The 15,804-nt window shown below is 40.9% G+C and overlaps 1 protein-coding gene and 1 long non-coding RNA gene across 3 annotated transcripts in view; both read left to right on the forward strand.

Annotated features, from left to right (window-relative positions):
- The window catches only part of LOC135251591 (uncharacterized), a 102,083-nt gene that overhangs the window by 65,299 nt on the left and 20,980 nt on the right, over nucleotides 1-15,804 (forward strand). The window lies entirely within an intron of this gene.
- zic6 (zic family member 6) lies at nucleotides 1,139-6,836 on the forward strand. Its single transcript, XM_064329175.1, has 2 exons — nucleotides 1,139-3,218; nucleotides 5,449-6,836. The coding sequence occupies exons 1-2, from the start codon at nucleotides 2,261-2,263 to the stop codon at nucleotides 6,081-6,083; spliced, it is 1,593 nt and encodes a 530-aa protein (XP_064185245.1). The 5' UTR covers nucleotides 1,139-2,260; the 3' UTR covers nucleotides 6,084-6,836.

Raw genomic sequence — 15,804 nt, forward strand, 5'->3', positions numbered from 1 at the left:
TTAATTAGACTGAATCTGGAGGTACGTTTTACACTTAAAATATGTAAATAAACTGAGCCTCTAGACTTCAAACTTCTCCCCACACCTGTATGATCTAATGAATTATTGTGCAAGATTTTAAACATTTTAATTTTTCATTTTCTTGTCAAACGTATTCCGGTAAAATAATTTTGTTATCGGTTTTCACTAGTATCAATCTTCCCTCGGCCCAACAAAAATTACCAATAAAAACAGGGAAACGCGTAGCATGATATATTGGCGAACGAGTAAGTAAACTTACATGGTCAGTTTTTTAGAACAAAAAAAATGATCCATAAATAGCAGTCAACATATGTTATGGTACATACCCACCTGGATACGCACATAGTGTTGATCATGGCCTTAACAGAAGAGAAGCTTGAATATTGTCTCGGAACCATCATGCAAAGTTTACCCTTTATCACCACGCTTTGTGAATAGACTACAATGAATTGCTGGTTGAAGTTCAGAAGTACTTTTTCGTTGTGGCTATCCTAAGTTGTTACAAAATTCTGGATATCAAAAATGTTAAGGATAATGGTCATTGTTGTATAAATAAATTTACTTGGAAAAAATAGTGTGCGCCAAGAATGGTTGTACATTCAACTGTCACTGTCACTATTCTGAGAATTTTAAAGTCAAGATGACGTTGATGTAGTTTATCTCCCCCTTAATTGCATATATATTAAGTGGCAGACCTTACTAAAGGTCACTGCGTTAGTATTAGATTTGAGTTTTTAAAAAGATTTTGCTTTCCTAAAAAAGCCGGAAAAGTATCTGTCGTGTGTTTTACAGGCTTTTACATGTGGAGTTAGTCCATATGAGAAGTTTTGGATTTGGGTTAGGACTGTATACTTCATATGCAGATAAATGCGCAAATGAAGACACGCTCTTTCTCCACTTGGTACACAATTATAGAGATAGATATTTTTATGAAGTGTAACATTTTTCTTTAATAATATTATATTATCAAGCAAATGTACCGTTAATATGCATTTAATCAGTCCAATCCATTTTATGCATAGTTTACTCAAGTCTTCCTCTTCACCTCGACATATAGCCGCGCACTCATGCGCGCGCGCACACACGCACACAACACACACGCACACGCACACAGAATGTTAGTTTAGGTGACCTTTCTTGTTAGAGTAAACTGATGGAAAGATTACCTCAGAGATAAATGAGGCTACAGGACTGTGGTTGTACGGGACAATAGTCAGGTCAGTTATCCAAACGTAATTTTTTGACAATAAAATGAGAAACAATATAGCTAGTTATTTTAGAAGTCATATTAGATGTTTTAGTTTTTGGTTCCATGGCGCTACAGTATATACCGAAGGCGTATACATTTTGCTAAGCTTGAGACTAGTGAGAACATCTTGCTTAAATTAAGTCATATGATCCGACAGGACAGAGCAATCTAATCTCTGAAGAGTTTCCGGAAAATGTGAATAATGATATAAACACACACATGCGCGCACACACACACACATACAACAATGTGCATACAACAATATGTATAGATTATGCTTACAACGAGAACGTAGTACCTGAAAATGCGAATTGCTATCATTGTCTGAAATTGCTTTCTGTATTATATTAAACCACGCCCTTGCGAAAGGCTCTAATATCGTGGTATTGCGAGAACGTTCGGGGGTGTCCAGGTTTATCCACATCTCTCCCCATTGCAGCCGTAATAATGAATGCGTATTTCGAATTGTGTGCAATGAGAAACAAGCAAGAATGTGTGGATTGGAAAAAAATGTTAGATTTTTTAAATGCGAGTCAAAGAGCTACCAGCATTTGGCAGTGTATAGGCGGCACATTTCAAAGAATTTTCTTCGCAATATTCGAAAACGGAGTCGTGCAGCGAATGCATGCGTGTCCCTTTTAAAACAAACCAAGTTCCCGTCAATCATACCGAATTCCAACCAATCCCAAAGCGCTCCATTTTAAAAGCAGGTCTTGCCTGCTGTGCTTTTATATTGCACCATGACCTGTTTCGAAGCATTTTTACTACTACGGTTATTGCCACAAATCAAGAGGGCAAAGTAAACGGCATGGGACTCGTACCAACTTTAACCGACTTGAGCATGGTTCCTGTTCTTTCCGCGAAGTTCAGGGTTAGGAATTTCACATGCAGATGATACACAGCGTGGATAATGGAAATGCGATTTCTAGGTAAATCTTACGCATAAAACAGGTTGATTTTGCAAGTCCACAGCCAAATCCACAACAAAACATGACAAGCCTGCCGAGGTTTGCTGGCTGCCCTCTTTCCTGCGTCTACCCTGGGGAGAGCAATACTGAACCCAGCGTGGTGCTGCCACCTTTGGCAGGGGAGCACATGGGACACCCCACTGGCAGTTCCTTAAAACTCTGCCCCTCGCACAATTTAGGAGACTACCCCGAGACGAGGTCCAGTACATATGTTGACTATTCCGTCCCCCATCCTTCAGACTCGGGATACTCCAGCTACCGTTTAGAACAGAGTCCTAGGGGCTTTATCGGTGGAGCCAATCTTCCTGGAACAAGAATGCCACCAGTCACTGATCAACTCGCACCAAGATCAACCCAACATGGCGTGATTGGAAGGTATCGTGACCTTCCCGGCTATAGAGAAGGCAGAAGCCACGCAATTTTCACTGCATATCAGGAGCAGGCCCATGGCTCATCCGACGCCACTCGAGACCTCAGCGGCCAAGTGATGTTGAGCCTGCCCGGGGATATTCTCACAAGAACGCACCCTTACGGCCAGTCACTCAGTGGCCCAAGAGGCAGCGGCCAACAATTAGTTACCCAGTTCCTGGATCTCTACAAGCCGCTGAACATGGCTATACAACGGGGAGGTGATGCTTTCTTCAGGTGCTCCAGGCAAGACCTGAAGCGCGAGCTGGTCTGTAAGTGGATGGACGGCCAAGATGGGGCCGGCAAGCAGCCGTGCTCCAGGACATTCGGGACTATGTATGAGCTAGTCACTCATGTAACGGTGGAACATGTTGGGGGACCTGAGCAATCTGAGTACGTCTGCCACTGGCAGAGCTGTCCCAGAGAGGGAAAGCCGTTCAAAGCCAAATACAAGCTGGTAAACCACGTCAGAGTCCACACTGGGGAAAAACCGTTCCCTTGCCCCTTTCACGGCTGCGAGAAAGTTTTCGCAAGATCAGAAAATCTCAAGATCCACAAGAGAACGCACACAGGTTGGTAATTAATAATAATAATAATAATAATAATAATAATAATAATAATGACGACGACGTTGACAACAGATCGCTTTTAGTTTTTTTCTGCGTCCCGAATGAGTTTTTTTCTTTTTCTTTTCTGAACACCAAGCCATAATGAGCCAGAATACAGAACTTTTCATTCAGAATCAACAACACGGCTTTTTCAGTTGCGAAAACTTTCGAAAAATATGTATTCCCAATGTTTTACTTGACTAAACTGTAGTATTTCAAGACTGGAATAATGTTTTTTTGCTATACGTTTTAAATTGCAATAAATAAAAAGCAATTATTTGAAAGTACACTTGATATTATTGTAGGGTATTAAGTCATTTATTTACACTTTTGAATGGATGTTTGTGATTCTGTAGGCATTAACTGCATGCCAATTTACGTCAACACAATTAATGCTCCCTCCCCAAATGCTTTTTAACTGCAATTACGAAAATAAAACTTTTTTATGAGTTTTAAAACTTTCAGAGAAGTAGACTTCTCCTCTGGTGATAATTTTGGAACCGCTTCGCGGAAACGTTTGAAGTGGCTGAGTATTCCTGTTGTTTGACAGTCTTAGATAATGGGTGAAATTGCTTACTGAGATATCATTAGTTAGTAATTATAGCAATGCGCTATTTTACTCTCATTATTATTGTTAGGAGTTGTGTTGGCAATCTATAGCTTTATAGTATTTGAAATATTTTGTATCACATTTATTCACAATCATTTTTGGTTATTAAAAATGTAAGATTCCAATGAAAATTGTTATTTTGAATTAGCCTCAAACTTCAAAATATTTCTTGTGAGTCGCAAATAATTACAAATTTACCTGTGTTCCTGATACAGGCCAGTGCCATTTTTAAATAGCATTGTTGTAATAGTGTAATTACTCTCTATACCAGAACTTCTCCTTGAGAATGCAGCCGTTATTATTTTTGTTTGTTCCCCTCTCATTCTAAGTCAGTTTTGCCAAGAAAGTAAAGCAAGGGACACCGGAGAGCTGTGACGTAGCAGTTACGCCTCACGCAGCAGCTTGGTGAGGGTAAACTCGTGCTGTTTTGCTGCGCTCCCTCAGGAACGAGGCTGCAACTGCTGAGAGAAGTAGTCTATTACAAGGCACATGCGCTTTATTGTTCAATGCTGTCTGTGAATGCAGTGAAATATTAAACGCAGCTTATTAACCAGGGAACATTATAACAAGGACAGAAATTAAAGAAATGTCTTGCGGCGGTACAAAGAAAAAAGTAAAATGAAGGCCAAATCTCAAAGGGAATTTACTTGGACAGTAGCCTGCACGAGTTGCATAAACTGGGAGATAAAATAAAATGCATGAATGAAAAAGGAAAGAAAGTTACAGGCATTTACTTCTGACAGCTTCAGTGTCCTACAGAGCAGAGCTTTTTTAAATACACTATGATGAAGTTATGTAGTTGCTACTGAGCCAGCATGAGGCCTCTATTCAGTATAACAGCAATTAGATTGTTCTAGTTCTGCGAAAATTTAAGCAAGCATGTAACACTTTCTTCGAGCAGAGCTCTGAGTTTGGCCAAACCATATTATTGTTGTTCATAGATTGCTTAGAGGCCTTAGGCCCAAATTCCTATTTGAATGAAAATGTGCCATTATGTGTGAATAAGACTGGTATAATGCTACATATAGCCATCAACCTAAACTCGTTGACTACACCAGACACGTTGTGGTAGAAACTATAAAATAACACAATGACAACGTTACAGAGCAGGTGTTTAGTGGTTAGATTTGACAGTGCCAAGTGTTAAAAACAAAGCCGCCTCGATCGAATAAAAGCCCTACATTAGAATGCAATTTATCATGTGTATCCAATGAAGCTCTATAAATGTCACATTATGGAACCCCCGTTATGGAGACTCCCTCATTCCTAACCTGTAGGTAGTGCACAATGTTCTACAGTTATTCGTTATGCCATCGTCTCTTGCTTGTAGTACGATGAAAAAACATTCTGAAATGTAAAATATCGTTGTACGACAATTTTATTTAAATTGGTCATATAGTTAAATGCAACTATCAGCTTTATGTCCATCCACATGGCCACAAAACGTTTGGGGAGTCGAGCAATCACAAAAATGTATTGTCAAAATAAACAGAAAGGTTGATTGAGTTCAGGCCTATATGTATTGTATCAGTCAATACTTCTTCACGTAACATTCGGCCATTTCTCCCTCCTTTGTACGTTTAGGTGAAAAGCCGTTTAAATGTGAATACGAGGGCTGCAATCGGAGATTTGCAAACAGCAGTGACCGGAAGAAGCACTCTCACGTGCATTCCAGCGACAAACCCTACATTTGTAAGATCAGAGGGTGCGAGAAGTGTTATACTCATCCCAGTTCCCTTCGCAAGCACATGAAGTTACATTGCAAGGCCTTCATGGCGAAAACCAACGAGGGGTGTGGGGATGACAGTGAACACCTTGCCGAGGTCACGTCACCCGAAGTAACGGATCATCAAAGCGCTACCTCCCCTAAAGCGACAGTGACGCGCACATTGCTGCCTGCCACCTCGCGAGATTCATTATCCCCCCACGTTCGAAATGCTTCTACTCTGGGGCCACGCGTCCATCATTCATATGACAACAGTCTGGACTATTCTACACATAGGTCACCAACTCTCTTGGATCCCCTGCTGTTACAGAGGGGTCATTTTAGGACGGAGTCGACACAATACTCATCCAACCAGCCGGGTCACAATTTCGCTCAGAGCCACAGGCCTTTTCATCCTGGTTCGCCTCTCCAAAAAAGTATCGTCAACGGATGGTACACCTGTTATAAGGGTTCAGAGTCTTTCTCGCCAAAGCTGTGTAATGATGATGTATAACCTGACTAATTCTATAATATATTATGTTCCTTTTATGGTTAGACATGTGGTAATTTGTGTAGGCGTGGGTTCAACAGAACTGGGTGTTTTTTTTACATTATGTGAAATTCTGAGTAGCAGTTTGTAATATAAAAAATACACGCCTAACTGTATTTAACGATGTCGTTGTATGGATAGTCATCGTGGGTAAAGATGATGGAACTTAACACATCACCGTGCAATTTATAACCGACAAGCTTTAACTGGTGTATATAATTCTTTTTTTTCTTCGTGTAATTTAACTGACCTGTCACAGTCAAATAATCTTTAACCCGTTTTCCTACACGTGTTACGATAGAACCAACCCCTCTCTTTGGGGCCATTGGGGTTACTTGAACACGTTTAACAGCGAAAGCAGACAAGTCGCAGTTTTTACGTAGATACAATTATAATATGAATTGTTATTTATTACGGTTTTTGTACATAATCAGAAATGCATAAAACAAAAGGGGAGCACATATAATTGTATTGTGTTCAGTGTCTTGCTCGAGGTTTAAACTGGCTAATTTATCTCTGAAAGAAAGTGACATATTTAATATCAAATGATAATGTCAGTCCACCGATATCGAAACGGGATGCCTGAATTCATTGTAGTCCCTCTTTGTATAGTCAGCTTAATTGTGTAAATAATGTGGAAGGATGGGATATGTAAATGTAATCATGTCTGTAATTTAATGTCAAAAATAAATTAAAATCGTGTTTTAATCACCAATATTAAGACGTCAACTGACTATATTTTGCAGAAATCTTCAAGATCACTGTAAATTAGCTACATTTCAGTTCTGTATTGTTCCTGCATTTTCAGTCCATTTTTTCGCATTTATTCTCAAAATTTAGGTGATAAAGTACATCGACAATATCTGAAAATGCATTTATCATTGACTTTAAGACTCGTGGAACCAAACAGTAAAATGTTCAGTGTTACAAGGTACATATGGTCCCTATTGGACTCATATGCACTGTGTTAGAATTGATTTAGCACTGAACATTTTACTGTGTAAACACAAACTGGACTCTTATTATTCCATACGCTGTGAACGAGAGTGGGGTGTATGTGGATGCTAGTTTCTACTTAGGGCGCGATTTACCGGAAATCTCCCTGCCCCCAACCCAGATATTTGCATGTTAGTATTTCATGAGTTTGTGCGTAAAATTTGGATTCATTTGAGATGATAAGCTTTTACCGAGATAGGAATTAAAATATTTAATGAAAATCCTACTGTATGTACTGTAACATTAATTATGCATACTATAATTCATTAAAGTGTCTCAATTCTCTTTGATCAGGGAGTGTGTCATTAAGCCAAGTGCATTCTTAAAAAAAAAAAAACATCGTATAGTGCCATAGTCACGCCTTAAGCTTCAGTGTTGATTTCAGTATTACTAGATTTCAATGGATTACATTCAGGTTTCCTGGAATTAAATTAGCGCTTTAATGAAATACAATTAATTAAGGCTAACTCTAACAAGAGAACCGTGCTGGTTTCGGAAATGCGCCGTACCTACTTCGGTCTACTCGGTCTACTCATTTCAAAATTAGCGTTTAATTTAATAGTGTGCTTCGATTGTCTGCCTAAGGAAATCATCATGTTGAAAAAAAAAAAAAAAAAAGACTAAAGTGTGAATAAATCTGATTGGCTATCTTCACGTGGAATCTGTAGCACGTAACGAATTTTTACTTTTACAGGTATTTGGGTTTATCTTACGGAAATGATGAACACATGAAATTGATAAATGGTCAACTGATGTTTATCGGGAGACAAACAGATGCTCGAATAACCAAATAATCTCCTTACTACTTACCAAAAGTGTAATTCACCTCAAATTATGGATTTTACTCCGTTCAAGTTCGCTGACACATTAAAATTGGTGCACTGTCAAAAGCAGCTCGTCAACGTGTGGTTTTCTTTATTCATTGGAGTGTGCGATAACAATAAAAACATTGTTTAATGTAGCATAACACTTGTGATGGAATATGATGAAACATAGGCTATTAGGCTATCTGTAATGTAATAGCCTATTTCTTAGATCAATTATTCTTCCTAAAGCAGAGCAAAGGCTATCGCTCAAACGTCTGGGTGCTCACGTTTGAGGGCTTTGACACCACTGACTATTTATATATTTAAAAGTTTACGCTATCATGGCAAAAACGTGAAGTAGCCTATATGTCACATGACAACACGCACAAGAGTCATAGTTATATATTTATGAGCAACGCAGCATGAGGGTGATGAGGCGTCCGGCTGAGTAACAATATTGAAGTATCGGCCTGTATGGCCGTAATAATTTTAGGAAGTATGATGCTTGAAAATTATCACAGAAATGCAGAACCTTACATCACAACTAACATAAAATGTCTAACAATCCATTAGTGCAACATCACCGTAATCCATCGTAGCCTAATTGCTAAACTGAGTTAACACTACTGGCAAATAAAGATATATTATTAATTTTGGCGAACCAGCACCCTATAATGTCATGCACGAGAATGCAAATGTGTACTCATGTAATCTTGTATTAACATAATATTTACAGTAGTGTCGTTTGCGTTGTAAGAGGATGACATGAGATGCTGAATAATAGTCTGTACTCGTGAGGAGTAGTAGGCCCTCAGTGTCTTTGGGAACCTGTTATTGATGGCTGATGAGGCAGCATATCGCATACCGAAGATCAGAGAGACACCTGGTCCACATTATGCCAGGATGATGCACGCTGCCGAGCCTCGAATGCCCGAGCGCTATGGGAAGAAAAGATCTGACGAAACTGCAAGTTTTTAGAGTAGCCCATCCGGCTTCATCCACTGCCCGTTTGCCAGATGCAACTTGCCCCAGTGCCGCACGAGAATGGTAGACGTGTGCAAACGTTTTTCGCTAAATGGCCTTGTTTTAGAAATTGTTGTGTGAGCCATTAATAGTTTTTTTGAAAAATCAATGGATGATGATCATAGAATGAGGAAGTTCATACAGCATGCATTTTCTGGTTCTGAATATTGTCTGTTTTGTTGTTGTCTGACCGATTTCTGGATAATGCAGCATAACGAGTATGCTCATTTAAGCAGAAAAGTAGAAATTCAACAGAAGAATAGACTACACTTAATATTTTCATTATTTCATATTGAATTATAGTTTAGTTATTTTATCGTAAATTATTTTGTGCAACCCTTTAGAAGGCAAACAATAAGATGCTTCTTCTGAATTTAAGTGGCTGCACAGTTTGCAATCCCTTTTAGGGCTCTGTGTTGTATTTTATTTGGCCATCAAGATGTAACCTTTTTTTGAGCTGCAGTGAACCCCTCCTGAAGGTCAAATACAGAATCCTCTGCAGATGGTTGTACAAAGAACCATCTGCAGTCATAATGGCTGAACAACAGTTCTTCCTATCTATTTAGAACCTTTCCGCCCACGGGCCCTTCTTGGAATCATGCAGAATGCTTGGAAAAAAAATGGAACTTCAGATAGATTAAGTATTCTACTGGACAATTGCAAGATACAAATAACCCTTTAATTACCATTTTTATGTTTAAGCATGAAGCACTATAATCATTTAATCTAAAACAGGGATGGGCAACTGGGAACTCACTGGTCATGTGTAGGCTGTAAGACAGTGAATTATGGTCCCATACAATGTACAATTTATATTTTGTGTGCATTTTCTCCTTTAATTGCTGAAGTACAATTTATTTCTTCAGCTTTCTGGGTACATGGAAGTATACCTTTTCCCTTCTGCATACTGTGAAGCCTAAAGCCACACCTGTCATGTTAAGCATAGTCTAGTTTCAGTTGATCATCACTAGGTTGGCACTGAAGGAAAACATACCCGAATGTTTTGAGTTAACTACATGGGAAGAGGAGACAGGACATCTCAGGTGAAAGTAACTTCAAATTAAGTAGTCCATCCAAAATAATGTTTCAAACTGTCTTTTAACAAGAATACTTAAACACAATTATTCACACTGATATGATTTGTATTGTGTGTGTTTCATTCAAATGCTTATTTTATACTTAAACTAAAAAAAATAAAAAGAAGATTGCAAGTCATGGTACAGGAGTTGGATGAACTGAACTTTTTAAATATTGTGTTTCTATATTTCTTTTCAAATTCAAACTTCAAACATACGTTTAACGAGTGAATCAGGAACACAGTAGGGAAGTTAATTTTTTCATTTGGCTTTTGTAATTTATTGCAGTATTTTGGTTGCAAACTAAGTCCCCCACATGATGTGTGAATGTAAGGCAGTATTGTAGTACAGACTTATGTTTAGGCTTTCTGAGTTCTGTCCTCATTAGCTGTCATTTTTGTGCTGTTTAAACACAATTCTGCTTTTGGCCAGACCCATTTAATCCCATGTTAATATTATAATCATACTGCTCATTCGTAGATTACCCTCCCAGTTCCCTCTGTCAAGGATGAACTCTCCGGTTCTTACGCTCGCAGTCTACTTCAAAGGGAGAAAGAAATCTGAAAATCAGTGGCCGTGGTGTTCCATTTCATTTGCCTGGCCCCGACCGGCCGTTTATTGCCAGATTAAGAAAGATGCACATGGATATCACAAACGGCTACTTCTATCAGTTTTGCTTGAAAAAACAAAGGTCATACCGCACAAGGACCTCACGGGGGAGCAAAATGTTAGGTGACATAAATATCCATTTTTTGGTCTGATTTTGGTGCATTTGCCCCCTCCAGGGCTGGCTACTAGCCTTCAGTGCAAGGTCTGTTTACCATTTCAGGAGTAATTTGCCACATGTATTCATTATAGAAATATCTTTTTTTTTTTTGGTGGGGTACATACTAGGACAACTGAAGTTATCTGATGATAAATGGTAGTTCCATTGCAAATATGCAATAGAGGTAACAAATAACCACAAAATGCTAACCATAAAATGGTTTCACATCAATTGCAGTGTATGAAGGGACCCTATTATTTGAAAAACTGCACCAGAGATGAAAGAAATGATAAGAATAATGCTTTCGATTTCCTCAAAGCATCCTCTTTATATCCAGCTTCTTATATTCGGTTGCATTTAGTATTGTGTGTTGGAACCCAAAATCATCTGTGGCAAAAAGGTAATCATCTTTGGACACCCCAGTGTTTCTCAGATAGTGGATCAGGCCCCACCCAAATGGCCCTCTCAGTCATGGGAGGTGTTGGGGGTGGGTCACGCGATGACAAAAATGTATTGTATATAAGATATTTTCCATTCATGTTCACACCAGACAAATTAAACATTGGACTTGGTAAAGTAGATGCACTGTGTTAGTTACTTACAAATAAGGCTACTTTTGCCCATATATATACACACAAAGTAAGTAATTCCGTATCTGAGCAAATGTGAGGCTGTGTACTAATAAAGTGTGAGTGAGACAAAAATTTAACCGCTCTTTATGTGAACTGTGGGCTCATCAAGTTTGGGTGCCCCACTAGTCTATAGAATGCTGCATGTGGGGAGGGACACTGCGCTACAGTCCTCAGGGCAGGCGACTCTGAAGCCCGTGTGCAGGCTCCTCCCTTCTGGAGGCGGGGTTTGATTGCTGGCCGCGGCATTTTCGGAACTCTGATCTCATCTCTGTTTGGAGCCCTCTCTGGTTTCCCTCTGTCTGAGTAAAGTAAACAAAAAAAAAATACAAAAGGTGGGTGGACCTTTAAAAAAAAAAAAAAAAAAAAAATGCTGCACAGTCTGGACGTGCCCTGTAAGGTGTCGACATCTTCACTCATCAGAACTAATCTTTGATTACGTATCCAGAACTCTGGTTTTAAATGGCAATGGCTTCTACAACAACTGTAAATGCAGTTTACCTCTGATAAATATGCAGTGGATGAACCTGCTTCCATTGAAATGTATTCCTGGGTTGGCATGTAAGCTCTTTACTTCTTTATGGTTTGGAAAAGGGAAAGGCTGTGTTTGTATCATTAGCGTTTGCTAAAGAAATGAATAAGTGATGACTGAAGGCCAGCCATGTAGCCATTTGTCTGAAGATCCAGCATTAATAATGCGTCGAGTTCACACAGCTGGACTTGGTGCACACGCGTTTCAGTTTAAATAAATTGCAGGTCCCTGTAGATCTCACAGGACCGGATGTATAACGTTTGACTGCCCCGCACATAAGAATGCGCTCCTGATACAGAAAAAGATACATGTTTTGTATTTCCAAAAATAATTTGCATCCCTTTTCACAAGCGATGAGAGAGAGAGCAACAGTGAGAGGAGGAGGGAGAGAGGGAGAGAGGGAGAGGGATGGTGGAAGAGGTGATAGACAATACAAGAGGTGGTCTATGATTGATTTGTAAATTGAAGTGCATGTCTGTTTGCTCACTGGTGTGGTTCCAGAACCATCTTACAACATACAGTGCAGTAATTGGGAACATATCTGCCTTGTAGTATTTATTATTGGAAATATGCATGGTTTGATCGAATACACTGAAATGTGTTCTGTAATACCCACAATCCTTCTAAGCCTAAAATATTCCCAGATTTTTTTTCTGTAGCGTTGGCAATGACAAAGCAATGTCAAAATTCTACACCCCCTACCATACCACTCCCTAGCACTCTATTAACATTATCTTCTCTGTGGGGTGATGGAACCTTTCTCATCTCTGCGTGATCTTCTCATTGTCCTCTATCTTTAAAGCGCGCCTTCTGCCTAGCAACAGGAGTCGGTGGTCTCCGTTACGCTTTCCCTTACCGTGTTTTACCCGTGACGTAAGTTTGCGAACTGGTCCAAAAGGCTTCGGCGCTTGGGAAATTCGTCTGGCCAGTCACTGAGGAACTGTGCCCCCCCAGAGTGGTTTCCTACCCCTTCAGAGGGTATCAGACATGGCTGTCCGAGTGGGACCAGCCTGTGTCCTGATCTGTACCCTTTCTCTGCACTAAGTCTGCCTCTGCTGGTTCCCCACTGCCCATGTTTTAGCAGTTAGGCATTCCATAGGTGTGCACTAGGTGTGCTTGAGTGTGTCTGTGTGTGTGTTTGTGTGCATGTACGTGTGTGTTTGCATACATGTTTATCTGTGTATGTGTCTGTGTGTGTCTGTGTGTGTGTGTGTGTGTACATGTGCGTGCATTTGTGTGTGTGTGTACATGTGCATGCATTTGTGTGTGTGTGTATGTTTTGTGTGTGTGTGTGTGCGCGTGTATGCATTTGTGCAGGGATGGGCTTCGATTGCAAATGGAGTGTGATCTTAATTGGATTTCAGGAATTTTCCATCTTCCCCAGGTCAGGCCACGAGAGTTGTTGCTCCCTGACTCATTTTCCTTTTCATCCAGTGCTGCCCCTACTCGCTCACCCCTCCTCCGCCCCATGCACCCCCACCTTCATCTGTCTCTCTCCCTCTGCTCTTGGCTATCTCTCTCTCTCCATGACTTCTTTAGATTGGCCCCTTAATCTCTGCATACCACTGGGCCCCTCAGCTCCTAATGGTGTCTCCCCACCCCCCCCCCCCCATGTTGACTTTCAGCAGGTGCACTGGTCCCTGCCCCAGCTATATTTCCCGAACCGGCATGCCAGTTCTGACCAATCAGTCCCGTTTCCTCCTCTGCCACCTTGCCTCTCACGCCCGTCTCTGCTCACCGTACCCCTGCCATAATTGCCTAGCAGTGCCACCTCTTTTTCCCGCCCCCACCTTTTGGGTTTTTTCGTGAAGCTATTAGAAGAGGAGGTTATGTTAAAAGGACACAGCCACTGCACATGCACGCATATGAGTGGACATCTGGAGGCCGACTTGTTAATGGTGAAGAACTGGATAAATGAATATTTCATGGGAGAGGTAGCAGTAATTGGGTCATCAAATGGGATTAAACAGTGAAGTCAGGAAAAAAAAACATCACCCAAAAAGAATATAAGCAGTGAATCATTGTTTTTAAAAATAGGCAAATATTTGGGAAGATGTAAAGGTGTTGGCAACAGAGTATTCCAGACCATTTTGTACCTTTTCAAAAGTGAAATGCCAAATATGATGGTGAAAAGAGAATAAATACCTGGGGCTGGCCTTGTGGTTGGTGACTAAATCTGACCAATACCCTGTGCCCAGTGTGGTCTCCCCCCAGCAGTGGTGCCAGCTCTTGGCTTATTGAAGCAGGCCCCGATTCATTTACCGCACTTTGAGTTGTGTTGACTGAAGTGCCAGCCACCCCAGCACAGGTTTTAAAAAGTCTTGTTGTAAGTCTTCACCCAAACCTGTCATCCGCCAACTGAGTTGCAACGAGAAGGGAAGGAGGGAAAAAAAACCCTCTTTTTTTTTTTCTACGTCTGATGTATTTTTGTCTTTTGATGCATTTCTAGTTTTCCAATTTCCCCCTGTGGACAAAGTTCTTAAAAAGGCAGCTTTTTTTCTCTCTCTTTTTTCCCCTCCCTCTCCCCATTCATTATCCATGCAATACATAAGAGATAAGGCTGACGGTTTCTGATGATGCAGTCTCTGGGCAGCTGGGAGAGATTAAAGATCTCTTCTCAGCCAATCAGCTGAGAAATTACCCTGCTGCTGACAATAGTCATGTCGTGGCAGGATGCAACAACAGGTTGATGCGCAAGCCTCTCGAGTGGGCGGTTCCACGGCATGCGAGCGGACGCGCTTTTTTCACGGGGGGGAAAGGGGATTTTTTTCTTTCTTTTTTTTTTCCCCGTCCCTCAAAATCCGAGTCTCTTTAGGTTTTCAGCTGTTTGAAGACAGGCGACTTTCGCTGGCCTGAGACTTGGAGGAGCACTGCCATCGTTTCTGTGTGTGGGGGGGGAATGGGGGGGTGGGGCGGGGTGGGGGGGTGGGTGGTGGTTACCACGGCTTTCGTTCCCCTTCTCTCTCTGATCTGCCTCCCAGAACCTCTTCATTAGAGATCAACGGACGCGGGCGGCTGCCTTAATGTCCTCCGCTCCTTGGCAAGGGCGACTGGCCGCCTCGGAGTCCGCGCAGAGCCGGGCTGAATACGCCGGGGAACAAGGAGCACATTTTAGTTGTATCTAAGCTGTTCGTTTAAAAATAATTTTTTTTTAGCTTAATTGGTTTTTGAATGGTCGTTATATTTCTGGAATTAGACTATAATATTTAGCGTTGATGCTTAATGACTTACGTTAGGCGAAATGCGTTTTGAGTACTTTCGGGCAAACGTTAAAGAGACTTTGATCAGAGTGCCTAAAGAGAAGAAAACCCTTATATTCCACAAACGCAGCCTGTTGTCTCTGCCGTCTCTCAGTACCATCATATTCCATTAATAATCATTTCTGGTTGTTGTAAGATGTGGTATTTGATTCCCCTCTTCTTTCCCCTGAAATCCTCAAATCTCGTCTTTTGAGGGAGAGCTCAAAAACATGCGAGCACATTGATCACAGTCCAGGGTTATTTCAAAGCGAGCGTGTAATCGGGAGTGTTTAATTTTATCTGTAGCAGGTTGTGTCGCAAGGGGAATGTATAATCTAGCCTGTGAACTCGACATCTGATAGAAGGGTAGCGTTTCTGATTGCCACCCCCAACACCATTGAAGTGTGTCCATCCTCCTCTTACTGTTGACGTTCTGATGTTAACCATTCCCGCACTCCCACCTGCTAAATTAATATGTACTTGACAAGGCGTCTTGTGAGGTTTGCTGGTGTAGTTTCTGTGTGCCCTTGTTTATGCCTGCGGGGCCACGGTTGAGGAAACAATAAGCAAGCATTGCGTTGGCGATCTCACTATTAACCTCTCAGCACTGAGCTAGCA

Source organism: Anguilla rostrata, chromosome 3, assembly GCF_018555375.3.
Source record: "Anguilla rostrata isolate EN2019 chromosome 3, ASM1855537v3, whole genome shotgun sequence".
NCBI classification, from domain to species: Eukaryota; Metazoa; Chordata; class Actinopteri; order Anguilliformes; family Anguillidae; genus Anguilla; species Anguilla rostrata.